This window comes from Sturnira hondurensis, unplaced genomic scaffold, assembly GCF_014824575.4.
Source record: "Sturnira hondurensis isolate 20B ecotype Veracruz unplaced genomic scaffold, ASM1482457v3 Scaffold0004136, whole genome shotgun sequence".
In the NCBI taxonomy this organism is placed as follows: domain Eukaryota; kingdom Metazoa; phylum Chordata; class Mammalia; order Chiroptera; family Phyllostomidae; genus Sturnira; species Sturnira hondurensis.
Window position 1 is genome coordinate 37388953 of NW_028076767.1, and position 27513 is coordinate 37416465.

General features: G+C 41.8%; 1 protein-coding gene across 3 annotated transcripts in view; it reads left to right on the top strand.

The window, feature by feature from the left end:
- Positions 1-27513, top strand: part of CCDC141 (coiled-coil domain containing 141) — a 158891-nt gene that overhangs the window by 47001 nt on the left and 84377 nt on the right. For all 3 annotated transcript variants that reach the window (XM_037044359.1, XM_037044360.1, XM_037044361.1), the window contains one exon: positions 9396-9512. In XM_037044359.1, coding sequence (XP_036900254.1) covers positions 9396-9512 — 117 coding nt within the window. The remainder of the gene's footprint in view (positions 1-9395; positions 9513-27513) is intronic.

The window sequence follows — 27513 nt, forward strand, 5'->3', positions numbered from 1 at the left end:
ATCGATGCCGCGCAAACCTTTCCCATTGTATTACCAGTGGCTGGACTTTTTCTGGACAAACCTCTTATATGTACATATGTGCGGTCCCACTTTATATAATACTACCTTCTAACTAAGAGTAGGGCTTAAATGGTTGACCAGCTTAAGTTAATATGAAATAATATAAAAGTGCCTAGCTTAATGACTAACACATAGTAAGGGTTAAAACAAAGCCCTTTCTTTGAGAGTAGCTTTCTAACAAAGGCTGGCCGAAGATCCAAATAAGGGTTGAGTAGTCCTGGCGATACTGCTGGTGTCCAGTAATTCAGCTCAGGGACAGACATACATGACTTGCCAACCGCTCAGAGAATAAAATTTGTCACAGAATGTCAATTTAGCACGTAGGCCATCTCTAGAATTCACTCTAAGGCATGTCAGAGTAAATGCAAAGTATCTTAAGGGGCTTGTGGGAGAGGCATGTGATTTTGAAAACAGTGAAACCCCCTCCTAATTCAAATGCATGCCAACCACCATGTCTTTCAATGACACTACACATCGAAGGCCATAAAAGAGGTAGTCTGGGGCAGGTGGCATGGAAGTCACTTCCAGCTTTTACATTTGCTGGTTACGTGACCATTTGCTGAGCAAGTTTTTAGTTGGCCGCTGTGCCTCAGTTTTATTTTCTGTAAACTGGGAATAACAATAGATGTCTATAGATTTTTTGTGAATACAAACATTATATCTATAAAACTGCTTAGAGCACAGCGTGGCATATAGTAAGTGCTCAGTAAATATTCAGATGTTCACCATTTCACTCCATATGCTGGTGGTCATTCTGAACTTTACCAGATAATCACCAGCACATAAATAAAATCCTACGTATTTGCCACATCTCACACCAATTCTCTAAATCACTAGGTTTTCTTAGCTTTCCGAAATGCTATGATGTGGAGGGTAAATAAATGCCATTTCATGGTTTGGTGTCCAGCTGAGTTTATTCAAAAAAGTCCAACTTTACCTGTAAGACAGAGTTAAAAACCAGTTTTCCTCTTTCTAACTTTCTCTATTTTTTAAAAATATATTTTATTGATTATACCATTACAGTTGTTCTATTCCCCCCCCTTCAATCCCCTCCACCAGCACACTCCCTCCCCCACCATTCTCCCCTCCTTAGTTTATAACCACGTGTCTCAAGTTCTTTGGATTCTATATTTCCCCCACTATTCTCACCCTCCCCACTACCTATTTTCTACCTACCATCTATGCTATTTTCTGTGCCTTCTCCCCCCTTCTCCCCCTCCCACTCCCCTGTTTCTAACCCTCCATGTGTTCTTCATTTCTATGGTTCCACTCCTGATCTAGCTGTCCTCTTGGTTTGCTTTTGTTTTAGGTGTGGTTGTTAATAACTGTGTGTTTGCTGTCCTTTCACTGTTCATATTTTTCATCTTCTTTTTCTTATATAAGTCCCTTTAGCATTTCATATAATAAGGGCTTGGTGATGATGAACTCCTTGAACTTGACCTTATCTGAGAAGCACTTTATCTGTCCTTCCATTCTAAATGAAAGTTTTGCTGGATAAAGCAATCTTGGCTGTAGGTCTTTGGATTTCATGACTTGGAATACTTCTTTCCAGCCCCTTCTTGCCTGTAAGGTCTCTTTTGAGAAATCCGCTGACAGTCTGATGGGTACTCCTTTGTAGGTGACTGTCCCCTTATCCCTTGCTGCTTCTAGGATTCTCTCCTTCATTTTGGTCTTGGCTAATGTAATTATGATGTGCCTTGGTGTGTTCCTTCTTGGGTCCAACTTCTTTGGCACTCTCTGAGCTTCCTGGATTTCCTGGAAGTCTATTTCCTTTGCCAGACTGGGGAAGTTCTCCTTTATTATTTGTTCAAATACGTTTTCCACTCGTGGCTGTTTCTTTCCCCCTTCTGGTACCCCTATAATTCGGATGTTGGAACGTTTAAAGATGTCCTGGAGGTTCCTAAGCCTCTCCTCATTTTTTTGAATTCTCATTTCTTCATTCCTTTCTGGTGGGATGTTTTGTTCTTCCTTCTGGTCCATTCCATTGATTTGAGTCCCAGTTTCCTTTCCATCACTATTGGTTTCCTGTGCATCTCCCTTCATTTCAATTAGTTTAGCCTTCATATGTTCCTCTAATTTGTGACTATGTTCCTCTAATTTGTGACTATAATCTACCAGTTCTGTGAGCATCCTGATAAATAGTGTCCTGAATTGTGCTTCTGAGAGGCTGGCAATTTCTTGGTCGCTTAGAGTTATTGGCTCTGGGACTTTGAGTTCTTCTTGCACCATCTTTTGGGTTGTTCGTGCCTGTTCCGTAGCAGGATCAGAGCCCTAAAGTGTTCACTAGAGCAGGGCAACTAAGTCACTGGGTTGTGGCGTTGTATGTGGGGGCGGGGTCAAAGAGGGACTATGGCATCCTGTCCACCACCTGCCGCCACGGCCCTCACCGGTGCCGCAGTTGCTGCCGTCACCGGGCCCACGCGTTTCGTCCCACTACACGCGAGTGTGCCACCGACGTCAACCCTCGCCCCCTGGGGCCTGCGTGGTCTGTCTCACTGTGCGTGAATATGCGCCTGCGGTCTGCCCCGCACCCCAACTGGTTCCGGTCTGCCTGCGCTCCTGGGTCGGGGGCCCTGTCCTGCCTGACCCTGCTCGCTGCTGGCTCCGCCCCTCTTACCGTCCCCGTTGAACAGTTAGATGTAGTCGGACTTCCGTATAATTCAATTTTCTGTCCTTTGGTTGTGTCTTTGTTTCTCCAAACCTTTGTTGTATTCAAACTTGGTTGTGGGAGAAGGCACAGTGTTTCCACCTATGCCTCCATCTTGGCGGAAGTCCTTTCTCTATTCTTTAGCTGTGTCTTTATCCTGTTTATATTTATTATACTTCCTTAAGCTTAGTTTGTCGCTTAGTTTGTCGCTTAGACAAGCAAAGGGGCCCTACTAATTTTAATGCCATTTGTAAGGAGACTTGCAGGCAAACAAAATAAATGGCACGCTCTGGAAGAGAATTAAAGCATCCTTTATAACTTAGCAATCATTTATCCTGTCAATATGATAGTTTCAGGCTCTCATTATTTCCAACAAGCAGGATTTAGGCCAAAGCTTCAGTATGAAATCCATTAGACTGCATAACCTAGGAATTCAGATGGTAATGTGAAAATGGAAGCTTTGGCCCTACTCCTAAGTAGCCTGTAAGTCTCTTTCTCTCTCTCTCTCTCTTTCTGTCTCTCTGTCTTACACACACACTCAGTGAACATAATTGGCTCCAGATCACTTAGGGTAGACCTCTCAGGTTACACTGGAAGAACCATGCCTTAGATACCGTCGGCAGAGATGTGCATTGCCACTATACTGGTGTCTGTTTCTTTTCTTGGATGGCAGGGAAAAACTTCCAGTGCTGGAAAGATTCCCTCCAACTAGTCAAAGGTAATGCTAAATATAGAATTTAGGTCCAGAGTTGTCCACTATAGTGCTTTTATTCATTGGACTAAATAGCTTTTCACCATTAAGTATATGGAAGCCTACCTAAACACAAAGAAGAGTTGAAAGCAATCTTGGGAAGGGAAGAAGTTCTCAGTGCCATTTTTCTAGTAATAGAAATGTTGGAAGAGAAATGACACGTTAACACAAGTCAGAATAATTGGATAACAGGAAATTATGATTCCAGACAGGGAGATAGATTATCTGTAAAGCTCTTTGTAAAGTAACAAATTTTGCCATATGACAAACACCTACAGAGTGAGGCAAAAAGTAGGTTTACAGTTGTTCTTATGGAAAATAACACAATAATTGATAAGTAATAATATAAGAATAAACTATGTTTCATGTACTCACAACTATAAACATACTTTTGCCCCACCCAGTATAATAGCTTTCCTGATACACATCAAAAGAGAATACTAGGATTCAGTAATTTGTTGAGAATTACTAATATCTTCCAGTTGACGTCAGTCATCCATGGAAAGCTTCCAAATCCCCCCAAAGGGAAATTGTGACCATTGTCCCGCTGGCATCTCTGAGAGAGGGTGCAAATAACAGCAAGCCAATAATTACATCAATCCCTGGATGCATCTTAAAAACCCAGGCCACATTCTAGCACTAATTCTGCTTTCCTCCCCTGCTCCCGAGTCCTCAGGTACTAACTTAGTGGCATGCTTTAATCCCCTTCTCCTGATGTACATTGTCACCTAATGAAGCAAATGAATATTTGGAGTCTGGTTATTGCTAACTTAAATACGGAGCACATTTGACTGGATTGCCTAATGCAAAATAATGGCAACTGGTTTCCCTACATGAAAAAAGAAAGAGAAAAATATTTATGGGGGCTAACATGGTTGTTTTAATACTAACATGCCTTCAAAATCAAAGTGGACATTAGAACTGTCCCCTGTGGTGTTCAACTGTAGTTGAAGGCATGTCTGTGAGTGCATGTTTGGTGATTGAAAGAGAGACTATGAAAAAGTCTTGTGTTAAAGAAGATAAATACCTGATTCCTAGTTCCACTGCTATCATATTTTTTTTTGGTCTCAATAGTAACTTGTTATTCAGCAAGAACTGTTCTATACATGGAAAAGAAAATGAAACTAATTCGAAGAGATTTTTATCTTTCCTTAACCATTTCTGTTAAGGTGGTTTGAATTGTTTATTGCAAGATCACCTCTTGATGCATAATTTTAAGAATCACAACTAAGATCTGATCTGAGACTGTGGAACACGTTGCAGAAAAAGGGATTCTGGAGGTTTATGCAGCCCGATGCCTCCTCACTTGGGGCGGCAGCAGGGTTATCCATGCCCCCAGAGTCGTTTATCCGTGACCATCAGAGGACTTCCTGTGTGTTTCGTGGGTTGCCCATGCTCTAGTTCTGTCTTTGACACACATGGGTCGAGAGCTGGAATTCTTGATTTGTGCTTGTTTTCGCCTCTTCCTCTAATGCAGCATGTCCATGAAGCCCCCGCGCTTGCATGCAGGGTCTACTTCCATGCTAGAATTAAATTTTAATAGATAAAGTATTGCATTTTGGTTTTTATCTTAGGAGCACTCATAAATGAGCCTAATAGGAACCACTTCTCTTCTCTGGAATCCTTTGGTTCTACGTGTGTTCTGACTATGGTATTTCTGCCTCCGGCCGCGGGACCCTCCTCTTGTTGTCTGTGTAACCCATCTGTGTCTCAGTTTCCTCATCTACTGAAAGAGCAAGTATCTTTGTCACAAGAGGGGTGCAAATAGATGGCATCACTTGTAACCTGCCTACAGTAGTGCCTGATGCAGCACTCACTGTGAAGGTAGGGTTCAATTATTTTATGTTCCTTATTCTTATCCCCCAGCAAGGCGTCAGCATGGGGATGGGTTATCAGACTAGCAAAGATCAGCCCTTGCTCACAGCTACCTTCAGTAGTGCTCTCTTCCAGCCTTCCCAGTCTGGTACATTCCTACACTAGTTCTTCTTCATGTATCTTCAGTTCCTGCAAAAAATGCTTAATGCTCATCTGATCAAATTTGTTAAAAGTGGGAGAAGCCTCTTTGTTATCCCTGCTTTTCTTCAAGCTATCATCTGACTCCTCCTTTTCTTAACCAAATAAACCTCTTTGAAAGAGTCGCAAGTTCTACTTCAGTCCCTCCACCCAGTGGTGCATAGTTGCTTACCAGCCAGTACTTCATCCCACTATTCTCTTGACTTTTTCACTGTTTTGAACAGCCCTTTTTCAAAACTCAGTCTTTATATCTATGAATAAGGATATTCTGAATGGCATTGAATTGCAGAACCATAAATGTGCAATGCAAGCCACATATGTGATTTTAAAAGTTCTAGTAGCCACATTAAAAAAGCAAAAAGCCTCATGAAAAAGTGAAAAGCAATAATATATTGTGCGTAATCCAACATACCCAAAATAGTATTTGAACTTTTAATCAATATGAATGTTCTTAATAAGACATTTTTATTATTTTTAATACTAAGACTATGCCCTGACCAGTGTGGCTCAGTTGGTTGGGCATCATCCCACAAACCAAAAGATTGCAGGTTTGATTCCCGGGCAGGGCACATGCTTGTGTTATGGGTTTAGTCCCCGGTTGGGAGCATGCAAGAGGCAACTGATAGATGTTTCTCTCCCTCTCTTTCTCCCTCCCTTCCCCTCTTTCTAAAAATAAATAAAATCTTTTTAAAAATACTAAGACTATGAAATTTGCTGTGTATTTTGTACTTAGAGTCCATCTCAATTTGGACTTGTGACATTCCAAGTGCTCAGCAGCTATGCTGTGGTTAGTGGCTACCATACGGGACAGCGCAGGTCTGCGCCATCTGACTGCGTGCTCCTGGCACCCCTCTTTAACATCCAAGGCAGCTCTTGGTTTTCATCGAACATCCCTGATTGCTTCTTCCTTGTATCTTTGCTCATTTTCCTTTCCTTCCTCTCTGTCTTCCTTCATCCTTGGATAGGTGTTCCCCTTCCCCTGCAAAAAAAGGTCTGTTCCAGTCCTTCTCTATTGTTGTTTCACCTCCTCTGGGCACCGAGTACCTAGCATGTCATGTTAAACCAGTGGGATGACCATGAACACAGCACTTACGTCAGGCTGAAAGGTGGGAACTGCAAGGAAAGGAAAATATTCTCATGTCCCCCTTAAACCAGCATTCCCTAGACCTGATTTCCAGTGCATACTCTGAATGCTTTCTGTTCTTCCCTTCTTTCCACGCTGCCCCACCCCCTACAAAACCCTCAGCTCCTGTTTTCATCCTTTGCAAGGACCCTTTGCATGTTCTGCAGAATGTCCTGATGCATCACTTACTGTACTTGTCACTCAGGCTTTCGGACAGCAGCTGATATAATTTCAATGCTTAAAAAAGTGCTCTTGGGATATCTGTGCAGCTGTCTGCGGTAGGTACGCACAGGACGCAATGACTGATTTACTGGCTGGCAGAACATGGTCGACATGCTCTAGGTCAGTCAGGCTGCTGTGTTTTTACATCCGAAGGCCTCCGAGAGCCTATTTTGCATGCATTGCGCAGCACACTCAGTGTATCTGACCTAAGAGGCTGCTCATGTGCGTGACTGCCTCAGGATGAGGTGTCACACCCACACAGTGAGCTACTCACTTCTCAGTTTATGCCAACTTGTTTTATGGTTTTTCCCCAGAGTGAATCCAGTAGTAAAAGTGTCTAGCTCTCCAGAGTCCGCTTACTTCCCCAGGCAGGTATGAGATCGGGAAATGTGGACTATTGCCATCGATGTTTCACTTCCTTCTCTCACAGGGAATGGTATTGCCATACAGGAACAGCGTTCTTTGTGGGCTGAGATAGTATCTGCCAAATGTAGGGATGAGGTCAGTAGATACCTTTTAAAAATCAAACAGCGTGTTCCTTTTCTGCTTTCATCACCGCTCACATGTGCTAGATGGCAAGTCTTTGACTCACAAAACTAAATAGGATTATCTGAGGGGCAGGCCGCTCACCTGTTTTTAGAGATTAACAAACACCTGTTTGGACCCATTTTTTATTCACTCAGATTCTATATTAACTTTCCCCATTAAAGCATTCTTGAGATTTCTGAGTTCTTCCCACTTTAGCTAAGAATAAATAAAAGTTACTCCCAATACTTAATGAACCAAATGATCTCTGAAAGTTAGTTATGTTCATGATTCCTTTTTCTTTGATGAAACCTTTAAATTCATTCATCTAGTTGTGTTTTTTTATGTAAGCTCACTGCACCATTTGGGAGAAATTATTTGTGAAAAATTAAATAAATGAATACATTTTATAACTCAGTAAAATTCTGCGTGTTCTAATATGCACACTGTACATATTGTCTAGTTTAAATTGGGATTCCAGAAAGACAGACTACCTTCAAATAATAGTAAATGCATAAACATTATACTTTAGATATGGTGACTGGCTAATGTTTGTATTATACACCAGATTACCAAGCGTTATAAAGAAAATGAGATGTACTTCACGTGAAGACTGCTACGAGGTCACCATTATTTTTTTCTTTGCAATGATGGTGGCCTAAAATGATGAGTAACAAAGATTTCCGATTAGTAGCAAGCCAGAGAAGCCCTCTTACCCCATATTTTACTGCCTATTCCATGCTGGATAATGCTAAACATCAGTATAGACTACTTGGTGTCATAACCAGCTTTGGGATATCAGCCCTGTAAGGTAGAGGGATGGCCTATTCTGGCAACCCTTAACTCAACTTCTGTGGGTATGTGTACATTTATTATGTGGAGCTTCAGGACGAACCTAGTCCTCTCCTTAGCCACCAGCTTCAAACGTTTCTCCATTATAGAAGTTAAGAGAAATTCTGAGGCTCTTGTAGGTGAGGTGATCTAGGCCGGAGAAAAACGTAGGAATGGACTGTCAGGATTAAGTTTTCAGGTTTGAAGTAATTCCCCCTCATGCCCAGGTCTGTAAGACTCTAAGTTACCCAAGGATGGCAGCAGGGATCAGTGGGAAGAGCATGGACTTTAATAATGTAGGTTTGGGGACAAATCCTGATTCTGTCTCTTACTATGTGGTCCTGGATAAGCTGCTTGAACTCTCCTCATCTCTACAATGATGATATTATGTGTTATAGAGTTGTTGAGAGAAATAGAGATGATGCCCAAAAAGCAACTATCAAATGATGTAGCATGTAGTGGACTCTTAGGGGTCAGTAGTGATGGTGTGATCATGGACTAACGCAGTATAGGATTTGAGAGTAAAAATCCGTCCCCTTTAATTTGGGTAAGGAATCTGCAGCCAGAAACCTCATGTCATTAGTTCAGTGTCAACTTAAGTCATCATTTTAAAATGTTCTACTTCTTTCAAGCCCTTTGCTATTGTTTTAATACTGTGTAAGACACAGTATTGTAAATCAAGTCTAAATGAATGTGAGTCATGCACCATTTACAATGTCAACAGAATTTTAATAATTTCATCATTTATTTTCCGAATACAAGTTCCCAGCAGTTGCAGCAAATAATATTTTTGCATTATCTTTTTATAGTAGAAATATAATACATATGTTGCTTAATATCTTTATAGGGGTCTATGTAACTGTTTTCAGATTCACATTCTTATCCAGGAAAAGGATTTTTTTATTAAATCATGCATGATTTATAGACTGTATGGGAATCTATTTTGGTTCTTCTTAGGAGAATTTTGAATAATTTCATTTATGTTGTGTAATCTGAACTGATATATTGCTTTCCTGCTTTACAGAGATTATTTTGTTTTTTTCTCTCTTAAGCATGTATAGATTGAAGAAAAAATAAAAACCCCACCATAATTAGTCAGTATATAAGATGGGTTTATATAAAGAGAGACTGAAGAAGCTTAAATTTCAAAAGGTTAAGAAAATAGTTCTGAATTTTTACTAAAGATTCTAATCATTTGAAATTTGACCTCTGTTGCTTCCTAGGTTACCTGTTGGTTTCAGAAAACCATAAGAGATTTACGGGAACAAAGCCTAGGCTCATCACTTTCAGACAATGAGGAGCTAATTCGTAAGCATGAGGAACTGAAAATAAAAGCAAAGGTAAGAGACACATTAAAAAAATAATTGAGCCCTGGCCAGGGGTAGCTCAGTTGGTCAGGGCATCATCCCAATATGCCAAGGTTGCAGGTTCAATCCCTGGTCAGGGCACGTAGAAGAAGTGACCAATGAATGCCCAAGTAAGTAAAACAACAAACCGTTTCTTTCTCTTTTTCTCCCTTCTTCTTGCTCTCTCTAATTTAATACTCATCTAAATTAGAGGATTATCAAAAACTCTCTTTGAATAATCCACCATTTATATTGAAAAGATTCTGGTAGCAGTAGCTAATACCACTGCCCACTGACTGTTCTTCTAGAATAATAATGAATAAAACAACAGCTTCTACAACAATAACAGCTTCTACAACAATAACTATCTGTTGTAAATAGTTACTATGTGGCAGACATTACATTTAGTATAAGAGACGCATTACCTAAATTATTGCAAAACCCCTGAGTAGTAGGTATTGTTTTCCTCATTTTACAGGACAAATCAAGTAAACTAAAAACAGAGCTTGGAGAAGCAAGGTGACCTCACCATGCAATATATCTTGTCAGTGGCAGAGTTGGAATCTGATTGTAAAGTTTACCTAACTCCAAGATCCAAGCTCTTAAACACTACACTCCTCCAGCTTTCTAAAAAAAATGTTTTTCTACACTGAAGTCTCGTTATACTATCACTTTTATGATTTCCAGGGTATTGTTTATTTGCTGTTCTCATTTATATTTCCCTAGTTCCTTAATTTTCTTCACATGTTTTAGTTTTGCACAAATTAATGGCTGCCAGCGGGGCAGCCACTTGTGGGTGTTTGAGTGTACAAAATGGAACCATGAGGTGCTGAACTCCAGAGGGGCAGAGCAGCCACGTGATAGTGTTCCCCTCTGCGTTGTGTCTGGTTATTTGGAAATGGACTCATTGGTATGTGTGGGGTTCGTAAGTACTTTCTAAAGTTCCTTACAGGTGCTCCATGTTGGTCTGCAAGAAAACAAAACTCTATTTGGAGTAGACTGAGTGGGAACAGTGAATACTTTAACAAATATCAAGGCTTGGGGAACTTTCTGTTAACAATATCTTGGGTGACTGATAGTTGTAGGTACAGCTATGTCAAGAAGCTCTGGAAAACAGTGGGCCAACTCTACTAGACAATGGGTGAAATAAAGAAAACAAATAAGTATTGCGTGTTTGGGAAGATGGGGTGCGGGTGAGGACAAGAAAGGCAGCAGGTTGCATTTATCTAGACTGAAATCTTCTCATAAGGGTCATGACGCCTTGGTTTGGTTTTGCTTCTCTGTGCACACTGCAGTGTACGTAAGTATTCAAAGCTCTGGCTTTGAGTATTTGCCAGACTGATGAAACGTGCAGTTACAAAGACCATTATGACTGATGCTTTTTTAAGTTCTTTAAAAATGTTTAAGCCCTGGCTGGTGTAGTTCAGTGGATTGAGCACAGGCCTGTGAGGCAAAGGGTCACTGGTTCGATTCCCAGTCAGGGTACATGCCTGGGTTGCAGGCCAGATCCCCGGTAGGGGACACATGAGGGGCAACCACACATTGATGTTTCTCTCCCACGCTTTCTCTTTCCCTTCCCCTCTCTCTAAAAATCAATAAATAAAAATATTTTTTAAATTGTTTTAGCATTTTGTTTATCTACTGACAGTTTTTTTAAAATTATAGAACAACTTATTCCCTGTGTGTTAAACAAGTTTTATCAGTGAAAATTCTATCAAAATCCCTAAGTGGTAAGCACAAGAAACAACCTGAACTGCATAGAATAGTTGTTTCCTTTAAAACAAACAAAGCAAAATGGAATATTCACACCATTTATACATTCTGTGGACTTAAAGTTTCTCACAGCCCTGAGGAGAGTCGGAGTAGAATATTTGTTAACACATAACCTCGGTTCTAGTAGGGACACAGTTTTTATCATCGTTGGCAGTTCACATTTACAGTGTCGATAGCCACAGGTGGAAAAGCACAGATGCGCTTTCCACCATTATCCCAATGTTGCAGACGTAAGGGATTTGAGAAGTAAGTTTTGAATCATAAATATTCTAGTATAGAAAAGGCCTCACAGAAAATTTCTACACTACAAGGAAAATAGAAGTGAATCATTCGAACCAAAGATAACTATTATTAAAATAACCATTCTCAATATTGTTGTACATTTCCTTTTAGTCTTTTAATGCACAGATCTATAAACACATAATATTAGAATTATACTTTTTTTATTTCTACCTTCATCATAATATTTTTCTGTGTGACCTTTTGCTGCAAAGTGCTTCATTACGTGGATGAATTCATATTCCAGGATTACACATTTTGATTGTGGGTAGAAGCTAAACCATATAAATACCAAGCAAATATTTTTTTTTTAAAGGGGACAAATTCCTGATACACACCATTATGTTCCAGATGAATCAGCTGCTTCCTTTCAGGGCCCAGAGCCACTCAGAAGCCAGTCACAAATCCCATAGGAAAGCTGACTGTCAAGGGCCACTCAAAAAAGTAGTTTTTGAGCTGAACTGGTTTTGGCAACTGAGGAGGAAAAAAACTATTTCTCTATGTCATCTTGAGAATAAATTTATTTTCTTAAAAAAATGGCATCAGTTTGCTTTGCTGGGAGTTCCTGTTGTATTACTTAACTTGAAGCATTCTTTTTTTTTGTAACTTTTTAAAAAATATTTTATTTATTTATTATTAGAGAGAGGGGAAGGGGGATTAAGAGAGGAAGAGAAACATCAATGTGTGGTTGCTTCTTGTGCACCCCCTCCTGGGGACCTGGCCCGCAACCCAGGTATCTTCCCCAACTAGGAATCGACCCTTTGGTTCACAGGCTGGCACTCAATCCACTGAGCCACACTGGCCAGGGCTTGAAGCATCCTTTATGGGATAAGATTTCCCATCCAAACTGTGGTTCTAGCCAGTGGAGCCCCCAATCTCAGTACCATTTTTGAAGATTACCAAAATATCGAATAGTTATTTAGATTAGGTCAACCCGATAGAGATGAACACTCCAACACAACTAGTTGCTACGAGGGTTTAAGACCTGCTGTCACTCGAGACACTCAGTAATCGCGTGGCAAGATAACTGGTTATTCAAGGCAGCGGCGCATCATACCTGAATCACGTGGGCTGAGAGGGTGCCCATGAGGGTGAGTGGCCCTGTGCTCTGGGATGATTGAGGATGGCTTTCCAGAAGAGCGGGGTTGGAGTGGATGGATGAGCAGTTGGGCAGGAGAGGGCGGTTGTTTCAGAATAAGGCAAAATAATGATCAGCTCAGTTTGTCTAGGACAAGAGTTAAAAGTCCTGGCGATGTTTAACTGAGAGGAGAGAGGCTCAGCAGAGCCGTGTCTGAGGTGACGCTCCTTCACAGCGATTCCATTGGAAGGAAATGCTAACCGAGCACGATCGATACGGGGAAGGGGACTTCCTGAGGCTGTGTACGGTGGGCACAGGTGACCTCCAGACTCCCTTTGCTTCTGATTCCACAAAGAAGACAGGGTTCAGATGACAATATCACTTCTTGTTATATTTAGAGCAACATTATAAAAAACACCTTTTCAGAGCTGGCCAAAAGGAGTGGAACTAGATTGGGGAAATAATAACGTTTGTGAACAGAGGAGAATATATAAAAAGCACATTTCATTCTTGTCTACTAAGCTCTTTGAACTGTGAAGAAGGAAGAAGCATTTCTTTTAGTCTCTTTCTAGATTCTCTGGTGACTTTAGAAAATCACTTAGTCTCCTTTTGCCTATCTACCCACTCATTATCTTTATTTATTTATCTTTAAATAATTTGGCCCCCAAAGCGGAATTACACAAACTCTTAATTAATCGTAAATCTCTGGCTTGGCCATTATCTTGCTTTATTTTATTAGTTTTCCCTTCATTCTCTATGCCCCTCACAGTCCTATTCTCACAGGTACCTACTCTAATAATGGGTTCAACATGTGTTTTTAGACATATTCCCATTCGTAAAATAAGTCATAGTTGTAGGTTTTCAGTTTGCATACGCAGTGTTAAGGCAAAGACCTCACCGTGTTTCTTCCCACAACAGTGCTCACATCTAGTTCACATCGGTCCTTGTGTTCTCACTGAGATCCTCCTTAGATGCGTGTGATTTTGGAAAGTTATGTTGCATGGATATTGGTGTTCTAGCCTTCATAATTTTTACTGCCTCCCATTTCTTTATCCCTTCCTAATATCTGATCTTTTACTTCCCCGATTGTTCTACTGAACCCCTGCTTCTCAGCCCTCCCGCCAATTTCTTCACTTTGGTGATTATAGTTTGCATGCCCAGTCCATCACAGTGACTCTTTTTCATAACTGTCATTTTCCTGCTTCATTTGGCTGATGTCCTTCCTTATACCTTAAAGTATACTTTACTTATATATTAAATTTTGGGTCCTTCCAATGCATGAGTTCCGTTTCCCCTGATTGAGGTATTCCAGTGTGTTACTTGTGCTCATCAGCTTTCATTTCCCCCTTTGGATTAATTAGTATTCCCTTTGTATGTCAGCAACTTCTACAGCTGAAGCCTAGGAGGGGTGGGCACTGGCACTGTAACGTGTCCCTTTCTCGATGAGCTGCTGGGGCCATGGTGCCCCTGAGTGCAGAGGTTTCTGTTGTTACAGGTAGGGGTCTACCATTCCCAGTTTGCCCTCCTACCCCAGACACATAGGAAGGAGGGGATCCCTCAGAGGACCTGCCACTGATTAGATTCTGGACCTTGCTTTGTTCCAAGACCATTTTCCTGGGTTATGTTCTATCCAGCTCACCTGGTAGAGAGTTGGGGAGGGCACACTGAGAAACATGTCAGAGTTCTTCTTTCTCATATACCAGCTCTCCACTGGTCAGATTCCAGTGCTAGTCTGATGTTCCTCTTCCCTGACTACTACTGGCCTAGGTTCCCCAAATTTCCCACTGCTAGACTACTACACTTTATCCTAAAAAGGTCCACTGACCAACAGCAATGAGGCAGGTGGCAAGAGGAAGCATCATGTCAGAGGTGCTCCCCGGACTTTATCTCCTGCCTGAGGCATCTGGCCTTATTCTAGTCCAGATGGCCTGTGACCCTGACACAGAGACGCAACCAACTTTGGGCTCTTAAGGAAAGTTCTATTTTCTATAAACTTTACTCTCACTTGTCCTTTACAGGAAGGACCTAGGGCTCAGTACAAAATGAGAATATAGAGGTTTTTTTAAAAAAATTTTGGGATTTTTCCCTGGCTGGTGTGGCTCAGTCTATTGAGCACTAGCCTGAGAAGCAAAGGGTCGTTGGTTCGATTCCCAGTCAGGGCACATGCCTGGGTTGCAGGCCAGGTTCCCAGTTGGGGGTGTGCAAGAGACAACTACACATTGATGTTTCTCTCCCTGCCTTCTCCCTCCCTTCCACTGTCTAAAAATAAATAAATAAAATGTTGTTTAAAATTATTGGGATTTCAACAGGGCAACAAGAGCACGTTAACCCAAGCATGGGGCCTTTCTGAGCACAGGGCCGCATGGCACAGGTCACGGGACAATGAAGCTGTCCTGTTCACAGTGTAAGAATTCTCGAAGAACCTAGCCACCTTTGATGGTTAAACTGCTTTACTAACCTCTCCCCACCCAGACTAGCAAGTTTCCTAAAAATAGAGATTATCTCACTGTGCTGGGTTACATCTCCATGGAAAAAAGTTTGAAGTTCCTGCAGTGTCACCCACTATGCAATCTAGGGTGCACTTGACCTCTCTGAGTAAGGAGGAGCGTAGCTATGAAAACTCAATTAGAAAATATTTGTGAAAATATCCACATTTCAGTAGTGGCACCAAAAATATTGTTTTCTTCCCCAGCCATGATGTAAATCTTCCAACAGTTTTCATCTGTGGTTCTGCAACAATCTCATTCCTTGTTCTTAGAGAAGGATTCCAGTTTTCTGTGTGAGACAGAAAGCAGCATATTCCATTTGGGACTTTTATTTGAGTGTGAGTATAAGGAGAAGAAGGGGGACTGCTCCTTTCAAAGGAGCTGAGGATTCATTAGTGAAACTCAAGTAAATACTCTGGTGACACAGGGAATGTAGGTGCTCCTGCCTCCCACAGCTAAACCCAGTAGCCGGGACAGCTCTGCATTGCTTGTTAGTCTACTTACTACGTTCTTTCTAAAAAAAAAAAAACCTTTGAAAGTGCCTCTATCATTTCTTGCTGGAATGCATTTCTTTGGAATGCATTCAAATAAGAAATATGGCAACTTGCATATCTCTTAATGCATGTGATACCTTATTCAGAATGTGCTGAAACCTGAGCTAAAGGATTTTTAATACAACCTTTCACTATGAGTAATTGTATTAAATTATACTTTCTTTACTAATTATGAAAAATATTTTCATGTTACCTATGTTTAACAGATAAAGAAACAGAAGACATGGATGATTATAAATTACCCTTGGGTTAAGAACCTTCAATACTCTGAGACTGTATCATGTATCATCAGTTTGATGCCCCAAGCCTTGAGTTCAACCTTTGGAGCTCAGAGTTAGTTGTGGGGCATATTAAAATAACACACAAACAAACACTTTCTCACTATCTCCTCTGAGGAAGCACAATCATTCCTTTTCCCACCCATCAAAAACAAACGTCCACGTAGATCAGCGTCCTGGAACCAGTCTGTACCTCTGTGGGGAGAGAAACTTTCCCCCTGCCAGTTTGGGTCCAGTGACTGGGGGCCTGCCAGTGAGTGGACAGTAGCTAGAGTAATGGAAATAAAGACGGGCTTATTTTCACACAAGCACCTGGAAGCTCCTAATAATGGAAAACTTGTCTAATAGTAAAGGTATATATATATATATATATATAAAGGGGATTTCTAGTGCCTTGCTGGGTGAGTATGGAGGGTTCTCACGGGCCTTTTGATGCTAATGGCACGGGCAGGCTGCCTTCTTCCTGCTGGAAGTTTCCTAGTAAGAAGGGAGCATTTGGGTAATGTGTTGGGCAACAAGGTCCCATCCGAAAGAAGTAGTAACTTCAACTGGTTTGATTTTAGAAGATTGCTTTGGAAATAATGTGAGTGGTGAGAATGGAAGAGAGTGGCCCTGAAGTGAGGAAAGTCACTTAGAGAACTATTGTAGTTTGAGGGAGAGCGGCGTTAGGTGGGGCATGATTTTTTTTTTAAATGGAGGTGATTAATCCCCATTTTAAAGACTTTAAGGAGACTCCGCGCCTTGCTATTCAAAGTGCGGCTCCCAGGAGCAACATTAGCAACATCTGGAAATCTTAGAGATACAGAATCTCAGACTCCACTCACCAAACCTATTGGGTCTGAAAGTATATTTGAGGCTGAAGAATTTACACTGTCTCTGCAGTTTAAGAGGCACTGATTCTGAGGTTTTCCCCATATATTTCATATGTGTGCACACTCTCCTTAATTTTCATAGATGAATATATATTATTCATAAAGTCCTTGATTAAAAATAATCTTTGAAGTTCTGGAAGAGAAGCCAACTAAAAATAGTGTATAGACAGATCATCCTCAATGTTTTAATATAGTTGAGTTCACATTCCTCAGATTCAAGATTAAAACCATCGTCCGCGATCCATTATGTAATCTGATTTTCCAAGTCATTGAAAATATTTTCCAGTTGTTGCTGAGTGATCTCATAAATTGGATTTGTGATCTTGGCCTCAAGTTTCTTCACATAATATTACTTAGAGGTCTTTAAAAATGCCAGTTCTGAAGTACCACAAAATCTTTATCCAGAGGAAAAAGTCAAGGTTAAAGTAAGAAAGTATTTAGAACTGTGAGATGAGGAAGTAAAGCAGAATCTCTTGTAAGTTTATTTGAATAATTTAAATGCATAATTATCCTCATAGAACCACTACAGGAAAGTTGCTGTTTAAAAATATGTTTATTATTTTATTTTTACAATTATATAATATATCCTAATTTTAGAAAAAATAGAAAAGATATGCTCTGGCCAGGTAGCTCTGATGGTTGGAACGTTGTTGTCCCGTATGCCAGGGTTGAGGATTCAATCCCCAGTCAGGGCACATGCAGGAGGCAGCTAAGGAGTGCATGGATAGGGGGAACAACAAAATCAATGTCTGTCTGCCTGTTTCTCTCTCTCTGCTCTCCCTCTCAAATACATTTTTAAAAATTAAAAAAAATTAAATATATAAAACTGAAGAAAATTAAATCGCTCATAGTATGTGGGTGTGTATGAGAATGAAAAGGAAATGTAAGAGACACAAAATATGGAGTATTCCAAAGCTGTGTGTTTGTGTATGTATACACCATATATGTGTGTTTATATACAAAATTGTGTGTGTGTTGTTTTGTAGTGTGATTTTCCAGTTATCATTATATCACAAACAGTTCTCCATTCAAATGCATATTTTAAATGTTTTTAATGATTGCATATTATTAAACCATGTAGCTATGTTACACATTATTTGAGACAGCAACAAAGTATCTCGGAATAAGGCAGTGGAGTGAATGGTACCCTCCGAGGGCCTGGAGCTCAATCTCTGCCTCTCTGCTTATTTCTGGTGCACTGTGCAGAGATTTCTTGTGTACCCGAACCTGGGCTTTCACACCTGTGACAGAGGGGAAAAACTGCATCTAATTCATACAGCTCTTGTAAGGATTAATTATGTTCCCATATGACAGTGCTCAGCACAGTGCGGTGCGCAACACAACCACAAGATCATTCGGGCTTTATCTGTTAAGCGGTGGTTAAACAAAGATGGCATTCCTTAGCATAGTCTCTGTGTAGTATCATATCATCCGCACATTTCCCCATCCATGTTCATCTGTCTACTTGTAAAAAAACATTCTTTGAATGTATCAAACCAGGGCTTTTTAAACTCTAGTGCACTCATGAATTCCTTGGGGATCTTAAAATGCAGGTTCCGACTCGTCAGTTCTGGGGTAGGGCCTGCATGTCTGCACTTCTCACAAACTACCGTGTGACATGGATGTTGTTCCTCTGTGGGTCCCCACTTGTGTGACACAGGCTATGAAGGGAAGAACTGTGGATGAATGAAAACAGGTTAAGTGACGGGGTAAAAGAAATATTCGGCCATTATAAGAACTGGGAAGGTTTAAGGCTAAAGAAAACTTTGAGCCTCTTAAGGTATAGACATGATTGTCTGAACTTCGTACCTGATTTCTGTGTTTGCATTCATTCATGCCTAGACCCATTACTCAGGTAATGGGAAATCAAAAAACAAGTATTTAAATTATCTGATTGCTCCTTTTTAAGAATAGAAATACTTCCTCAGAAATAGCCCTTACATGACCTGTTTCATACAAAAGGAGCTACTTATAGGTTTCCTGAGTGGTTCAGGGAGTGCATAGCAAAATCTAGAGTTCTTATAATAGTTTCTGGGTTGTCCAAATATTTTCCAAGTGCTTTACAAACATTGCTGAGCTATTTATGTCTCATTGCAGCACATAGAACCATGTGTAAAGAGGCTGACCATTCTGCTATTTGAATTTCCGTTACATTTCCAAATTTCTTCACTGAATAAATGTGAAAAAATGGTAAAACCACTTTAAAACATATTGCTTCAGTAAATCAGCTCACATCTCTGAAGATTATAAGGAAAACCTATAAAGTGAAACACAGTTTCTTTTACAATGTTTTATGTAATTTAAAAAACGAAGTGGGGTCTGAATCTGAAACGTCTCAAGGCGGAAATTAAATGAATCTCCAAATAGTAAAGACACCCACATTAGTGCATTGCAGTTCCTCTGTCTTTATTTTGGTGAATCAATTGTTTTACTTCTCTGATCTTTTAAGGAACTTCCCAGTTAAAAGCAGAGATCACTTTTTCTCACAGAACATAAATTAGAAACAGTTTTGTTAGAACAGACAAGTAGGTAGATATAGACTGGATTTGCCTGTAAGCATTGGGAAAATCTGCAAAATAGTGGAATTTTTCCACTGGTAACCCAACTATAGGCTTAACTTGTGGGTTAGTTTAAAGCTTAGTGAACCATATGCTTTCATTCCTGGAAAATTTGATTTGGAAAGTCCTTTGGAAATACTTATGCCCATCTAAGAAGGAGATGAGTTAAGAAAGCAAATAAAGAGTATTATACCTTATAATCACTAAGTTTAAAACTACCTACTTTGGAGTCTTCACCAGCTCACTAAGTTTAAATGCTTAGAAAAAAATTTTTCTTTGTTAGTTTTTGTAGTTTTGACTTACATAAAAATTCTTCATGTAGATTCTTTCTTCTTCCCTTTCTCCTCCTCCTTCTCCTATTATTTGCCAGCCCTTAAGTAAAATTCCCTCAGAGCCTGGCTTTTTATATTACTGTTGTCACAACTCAAGGTGATATTGCTATCATAATAGTGCTAGTGAAATGGAATCTGCTTGAAGAAGGCACTTGCTTATGGCTTAACATAGTCTTACGATGAACTCTCTTCAAATTTCCTGCACTACTTCAGTGTCTGCCTGGCTGGTGACAGCCCATGCTGTGGCCTCAGAGTTCCCTGATGTTCCTCACTCCAAAGGCCTTCACATCAGCCTCCACGCGTGTGGCCACACTCAGTGCCGCGCATCTTCGCAAACCGCTCTCATCACACCTTCTTTTCTTTCATCTTCTGGCTTCCCTCCTTGTCCTATTCAGCATGGGCCAAGGCTGCTTGTGAGTAAATGCAATCACCCATTTGCTGTTTCTTCCTCCATCTGAAAGAAGATGAAACAATTAGAATAATGTATCTGATTAGCTCTATGTAGAAAGTAAATGATTTATTACCAGTTAGCCTTAAAAATTCCTTTCTTCATCATATGTTAATTCTTCGCTCTGTTCTCCATAACAACCAGTTCAAAACTTCCATGCTTTTAAAAAATTCTCAGGCTTTTAAAAAACTCTCAGGCTTTACTTAACCTCTGAGTCACTTAGTCATACCAAATAAAATTGCCTGACTTCTTTTCCTCGCTGCCCTTTTCCCCCCACCTCGTGTTCTGTTTACTTTCAACTCCCTTTTTTCCAAATTTAAGCCTTCATTCACTTTCTAAATTTCTCTTTTTCCATTTCTGTATTTTGTCTCTTTTTATTCCTAACATCTCACTTTTCAGTTACTCTGTCCTCTTCCTTTGGTTATATTTTAATCTCTCACCAAATTGAAAACAAAAATATTGCAGTTCAACCCTTAAGAATCTACTCCATGTTTTTCTTGACTATTAGAGTAATAGGTTGAATCGTGTTTCCCCAAACATCATATGTTGAAGTCCTAGCCCCCAGTAGCTCAGAATGTGATCTTACTTGGAAATAGGGTTATTGTATCATAATCAGTTAATGTAAGGACATTAGGGTGGCCCCTCATTAAATACGACTTTGAAAAAGGGGGAAATTCGAACACAGAGGCGGACACACACAAAGGGACGTGCCGTGAGGAGACACGGGGAGAAGCTGGCCACCTGCGAGGCCCGAAAGCGGCCTGGAGCAGGTCCCTCTCCCACAGCCCTCAGAAGGAACCAGCCCTGTTCAGTCTTTGATTTCAAACTTCTAGCCGCCAGAACAGTGAGAGGAAGAATTTCTGTTGTTCAGGCCATCGCAGTGAGAGGAAGAATTTCTGTTGTTCAGGCCATCGCGTGTGTGGTATTTTGTTACCACAGCCCTAGGAAACAGCTGCAGCTAGTTCATCGTCCGCCTCCTTGGCCCCCCTCTGGCTGCCCCCGCCCCCCCCTCCTTTCCCGCGTCGGGAGAAGCTGCTGTTTCTCAAGTGACTGGGGGCTCGAAGCTCTCTAGGCATTTGTCCTCTGCGGTGCTACTTTCTCTCGTTCTTCCATCTTTGGGATGATGCCTTCGAAATCTTTCAATGCCACCTCTTTCTCCATTCTCTTTTTGCATACAGTGCCTAATCTTTGGTGCTTTTCCCATTGCACATGTTCTTCGCTTGGAGTTGTTTTGTTTTTCACTGTGGTTCAGTTACAGTTGTCCCCGTTTTCCTCCATTGCTCTTGCCCCATCCAACCCCCCCAACCCCCCTCCCAAAGATAACCCCTTCCCCATTGTCCTGGTCCATGGGTCCTTCGCGCATGTTCCTCGACTTGACCCCTCCCCTACTTTCCCCATTATCTCCCTCCCCCTCCCTTTTGCAGTTGTTTAATCTCAGGATGATAATGTTACTTTTATCTTGCCGATTTCCAGACATTTCAGAAAATCTCTAACTTCTGTAGCTTCTCTCAAGTCCACTCTTCTTTTTAGAAATTCCCAGTGAAGATATCTATATTAACTTCTTACTAGCACTTCTAGCTCAACTAAAATCATTCCTTTTCCCATTTTCTTTCTTGGCCAAATTCATTGCAGTCCTTTAGCCACCCAGGTCAGAGAGACGTCAGGGTCACATTAGAATCCTCAGTTCTTCCTCTCCCCTCACTTTGCTCATCTCTCAGCTTTAGTCAGTTCTCACCTCTTTAGCTTCTTCTCATCTCACCCAGGACCACACTTAGTTGGGTTCTCAGAATCCTTCACTGAGACTATTACAATTAAGTTGTGTAGTAGTAGGAATCTGAGTCTACAAACTCCAATATTTGCATGAAATATTGCTTGTTTGTTTAAAATTTTTATTTTTACTTAGTATTAGCTTGATTCCCACCTCCCATTCTCTGGTGGGACATCCGATCTCTGTCGTTATTAGAGCACCCCTCTCCCCAGGACTTTGCAAGTCTTCCTGGGCCCACAAAGTGCCATAGCCTGTAGTCATCAGTCCACTCTGGTTCCCTCTGCAACGATCATTGTGTCAGCCTGGATGGAGACTGCAGTTTCAGTGGCTCTGCTGCCTCTGGGCCTGTTTGGGGTCCCAGGATGGCCCAAGTGCCAGTCCCTGAAGGAAACACACAGCCATCTCCAGGGAAGCCTCATGGCACCGCTCCGAGAAGACCATGCATCTCCACACCCTCCATCATCACCTTTCCTTCTTACTGTGCTGGCCAGACCTCCCAGTCTCCCATGGCCCTTCACCCTTCCCTACTCCTTTTTCATGATCTCTCATAATGTCTTCAACTGACTCAGTCTTTTTACAAAAGACAGGAAGAGAAATGACATGCAGGTCACTTCTACTTTGGGTCTTAATGTAAACTTCACTAAAGCAAAAGAAAATATGTATTGTCTTCTTGAAACACGGTCAGCTAACACAATATAGGAAAAACACAATAAATTATCTACCCACATGCCTAACTGGCAACTGAGCTTTCAGTCTTTCCACTTGGCAATAATTCTTTATGATATCATCAAAGTTACCTTTGGGCAAGCTGAGACCAGGCCTTTCTTCTCTCAAGCATCTCCAAGTACAAATTCTCATGGAATTTAAATACCTCCTGCCCTTTGCCTGCTCCCCAGATAAGTCTCCCCAATTCTGGGCTTGAATTGTTTATCATTCCCATGCATACCACATACTTCTTACCGCTGAGTCTTTGTTTAGTCTGAACCCTCAGCATAGAATTTCTTTTTCTTTATTTTCTTTTTCTTCTTCTTCAGAGTTAATCACAAATTATAGTGTTAAAGTTGACATGGGAAGAGTAAAGCCAAAGACAAGTATAGCCCGAAGTCACAATTTGGTTATCAAAGAGGGCAAGGAGTTGAATGAAAATAGAATGTGCTATCAAAGTGAAATCAGTGGCAAAGTATTAACAATTGAGTCAGAAAAGCTAAGTAAACAGACATTGTAAACAGAGTTTGGTGTATAAGTCAAGATTGGACCCAACAGAAATCAGCTAAGAAGCAAGACTAAGCACCCACATTCAGGACGTTTGGGTAATATTTTAGTGTTAAAAGCAAAATCCAACTCAGTAAATTTTAAAGATCTTACTGGCTTTGTTCAACAATTCATGAATCAGGCAGCTTCCCATCCAGCAGACAGAAAGGAGCTCACATGATCTGTGCAAAATGAAATACTTATATAGGCAGAAGGGAGTGGGGACAAGGAAGTTCAACTACCACAGCAGATTGGTCATGCCATGTCACTGTCTTTCGGGCAATGGCAGGGGTCTATCAGGAAGACCACCTCATTAGTGCTGCCAAGGGCTTCTGATTGATCGACTGAAGATTTCATTCCTGGGGGAGGTTAAAACTGTGGTTAGTCTTGGTTTGATGACATGGGGCTTGGCATAGGTAACTCTCTTTGGGGCTTGTTGTCTTGTTTTCAAAAGAGGGCAGTACACTGGGCAGAGAGGGTCTACCTAAAGCTCTCGGTCTCCATTGTAGCCTAGAAAGTGAGCCTATTCAGATCACAGTCGGCAACCTGGAGTCTCAGCATCAGTACAGAGTACTTCTCTAGTGTGCTTTTTGATCCCGCCAGCACTTACCTTCTCTCCTCATGCAGCGTTGCTCATTTGCGCAGTTAAGGAATCTCCCTGGCCTGCCTGGCATTTCAGCCGTTCACACGTCTGACTTCCCCACAGCTGTGAATTTCTCAAAAATAAGGGCATAGTCTTTTGGATTTCCTGTAGCACCCAATAAGGGCTTTAGGATAATGGAATTAAACACAGCTAGCATTGTTACCAAATAGAAGTGGGGTTTGGCTGCCCACTGTCACCAAAAGGCAAACCCTAGAGGCGGAGACTGGTGAGAAAACAAAAAGGTTTTTATTTGAATGCTGAATGATCTGGGAGAATGAGGGACTCCCATCTCAGAGCTCATCTCCTCTGCAAAATCTGGACAAAACCTAGCTGTCTTCAGTAAAACCAAAGCTGAAGGCAGTGCCCAGAATTCTTGCTCCGTTTTGAAGTACCATCCTCTGGAACCTGTGGTGGCTACTAAGCTGTCATCCAGGTAGCTTAGCTTGTTCCCAGCAGATGTCCAGCTTCAGGTTTGCCCCCACCTCAGAGGCTGTGGCTTCTAGGGCAACAAAGTCTCATATTCCAAGGCCAGAGAGCATGTTAATGCACCACCGAATGCTCCACCAGGTCTGCAAGGGAAAGAGAGAGGGGGAGAGGCAGAGACACTGAGCCTGCTAACGTCACGTAGCCCACTGAGAGGACAGACCAGTGCACTGTCTGAGTGCAGGTCACAAGCAGCCCATGATGAGCAAGAGAGGCATTTCTTTGTATATATTAGTTTCAGGTGTGGGATGGACCAATGCTTTTCTCAGAATGACCAATTAACTTCCTCAAGTTTCACACAGTTGGATGGGTCCACATCCCAACCAATCCCTTCTCTCCCCAGGTTAGGCTGACAGGCATCTTTGGTCTAGCCCCTCCCCTGCCACCATTTTAACTTCTACTGTGCCTGCCTTCCCTGGTCCCACCCCCAATCTGGTACCAGAAGCGGGCAGGAAGGGAATAGGAAGGCTTTCCCCCTCTTACCCAATTATTTTCCTAGTCTTGTACATGTTCAGTGTAAGAACTTCCTCCTGTCTCCATCTTGCCTGGGGGTGGGGGAGCATGTGCTTGGTTACGGGGCAATGCAGCCCACCTGCAGGACCTGGCGCTGTCCCTCCATGGCCCCAGGTGGCTCACAGTCACCCCCAGCAGCCCCTCTTGTTCCCCGCCCTCAGCCTGCTTCCAGCAGACTGGACAGACTTTCTACCCATATCAGCATTTGTTGTTGGGTCAGTGGATGACTCCATGGAAAGGAAGCTAGCAGTCAAATGTTACCCTGTTTGGCCCTTGCTGGACTTGTAAATTACCATTGTTTGTAAGTGACTTTCAGTTTGGCTGGGAAGTCGTGAGTCACTGTCAGGACTACAGAGTAAGTAAATCCTGTGGAAAGATTCTTTGTTCTTCGGAAACAGAGAAAGGATGGATAACACCTGATGAGAGATGGCTAGAGTGCTCAGGGGTGGGGAGGAAAGCAGTCTGAGTCACTGGAAGGCCGGTTCAGGCCCTCTGTGATCCGGGATTCACTGTCAACCCAGAGATTCAAGTTTCCCCTGTTCTATTTGGGCTTTATTGAGGGAAACTTGTAAGATGAGTGAAGGGCACAACCCGATAACTAGATGTGTATTATGTATACCCCGTGAAAGGATTCCCCCATCAATGAATTAACGTGTCCATCACCTCACATGTGTATCTTTTTGTGTTTGTGTGAGAATATTTAAATTCTACTTTATTAGCAGACTTCAACTAGACAACACAGGGTCATCAACTATAACCCACATGTGGGGCAGCAGATCCTAGGGCCTTAGGCATCTTACAGCGCAAAGTTTGCCAGCTCTTTTACTGCCCCTTATGTCCCCCACCCTCAGCCCCTGGCATCCACTTTTACACTCCATGTCTAGGAATTTAGCTTTTTTTTTAGACTCTGCACATGAGTAATAAAGGCACAAAGTTTTTCATTTACATGTACATCGAGTCCCTGGGAACCTGGGAACCCAAACGGTGAAAATTGAAAGGAACTACTTACTCACTGGAGACTTTTAGGGAGTAATCAAAAGGGCTAGGCACTTTCCCCTTGAATTCATTGTCACAAGAAACAATGAGGGGAAGTGACGTTAACATGATCACCATGTCTGATATCACAGGTGTGCGTGTATGCTCTACTCAGACCCTCCCATCTTGAAAAGTACTATCACTTCTTACCTATGACTATGCAGCACTTTAGAAAACTGAGTGGATTAAACATGTTAAGGATTCAAGGCATCCCCACTGCCTGAGATTCAATGGCAGCATCACCTCACCTTACCTGGTAACTGGCTTTTGTAGTCATTTGGTTTTCTGCATTCCATTCCAGGAACAGGGAAAACCACTGGCTGTTTTTATTACACACATGTGTACACGTTTTAAGATGTATCTGTAAACTGCTGGGTATTTTAGATTCGTGGTCTTATTTTCCTTCTAGGCAACTTGAAGCATCTTTTCTTCATAGTCCTTTTGAGTAGGCTGTTCTCAGAAGCTTGGGAAGTGTTTGGGGGGAATCGTGGGCGCAGCAGTCGGTAATGGACTGTGTGTGTGTGTTTGTAGGCAGGCGGCAAGTCTTGACTTCAGGAGCTTGAGCACAGGCATTCTAGGCAGGCAGGATCGGCAGATGTCATGAACTGAATTCCACATATTCCCCAAATCTCTTCCACCTAGTTTTTATCATCTCAGTCAAGGGCAACTCAACCTTTCCAATTACTCAGGTCAGAGAGTCTTGGCTCCTCTTCCTCTTATAGGAAATCACCTGGGCTGTATCTTCTACATAAACCTAGAATCTTATAGTTTCTCATGACCACACTGCTATCCTGGGGAATGCGCTGCCTCTGTCTTTGCCTGGCTGATTACGACAGGGTCTTCATGAGTCACAGTGCTTGCATCCCTGACCCCTACCCCTTGTTCTCAAATGACAGACAGTGGTTTTATTTTGTGTTTTTACTTTTAAAATTCAATCCAGTCATGTCCCTCCATCAGTTTCCCACTTCTCCCAGAATGAAAGTCTTCAGGGTTTACAAGCCCCTGCTGGCGTGGCCCTCCTGCTCTGCCCTCACGGAGCTTCTCTCACTGCTGCTCCTCCTGCTTCCTCCTGCCTTACTCAGCTCCACTGCATCAGCCTCCTGGCCCTGCCTCCAACCGGGCAAGCACACTCTCACCTGAGGGCTTTCACTCTAGCTGTGTCCTCTGTTTGGAGTGCTGTCTCCAGGGACCCACGTGGCTCATCCCCTGACTTCCAGGTCACCACATTCAGTACTGCACGTGGACTCCTGCCCTGCTTGGGACTCATAAGTCCCCTAGCCTGTTCTATGTGTCTTATGCTACCGCTTTATCACCTTCTAACAAAGCAGGTTATGTACTGATTTATCGTGTGTTAGTTATAAACACACTAAAACACACAGTGTACCACCACCATCACTAACTTTGGAGTTCCTTCTCACTCCACTGCTATATCCACTGGCCTGGGTGACCTGTTTAGAAGAATGCTGGGCATAGATAGCAGAGGTCGGCCCGTAAATACTTGTTGATTAAATGAACAAATGGCTGTCTCATAGTTTTTGTTGCTACTATAAATGAGATCTTTATTAGGAAATATAATGAACTATTGTTGCTCTGTAGCAGTGATTTTCAACCAGTGCACTGCAAGAATTTCTAAAACATGCAATA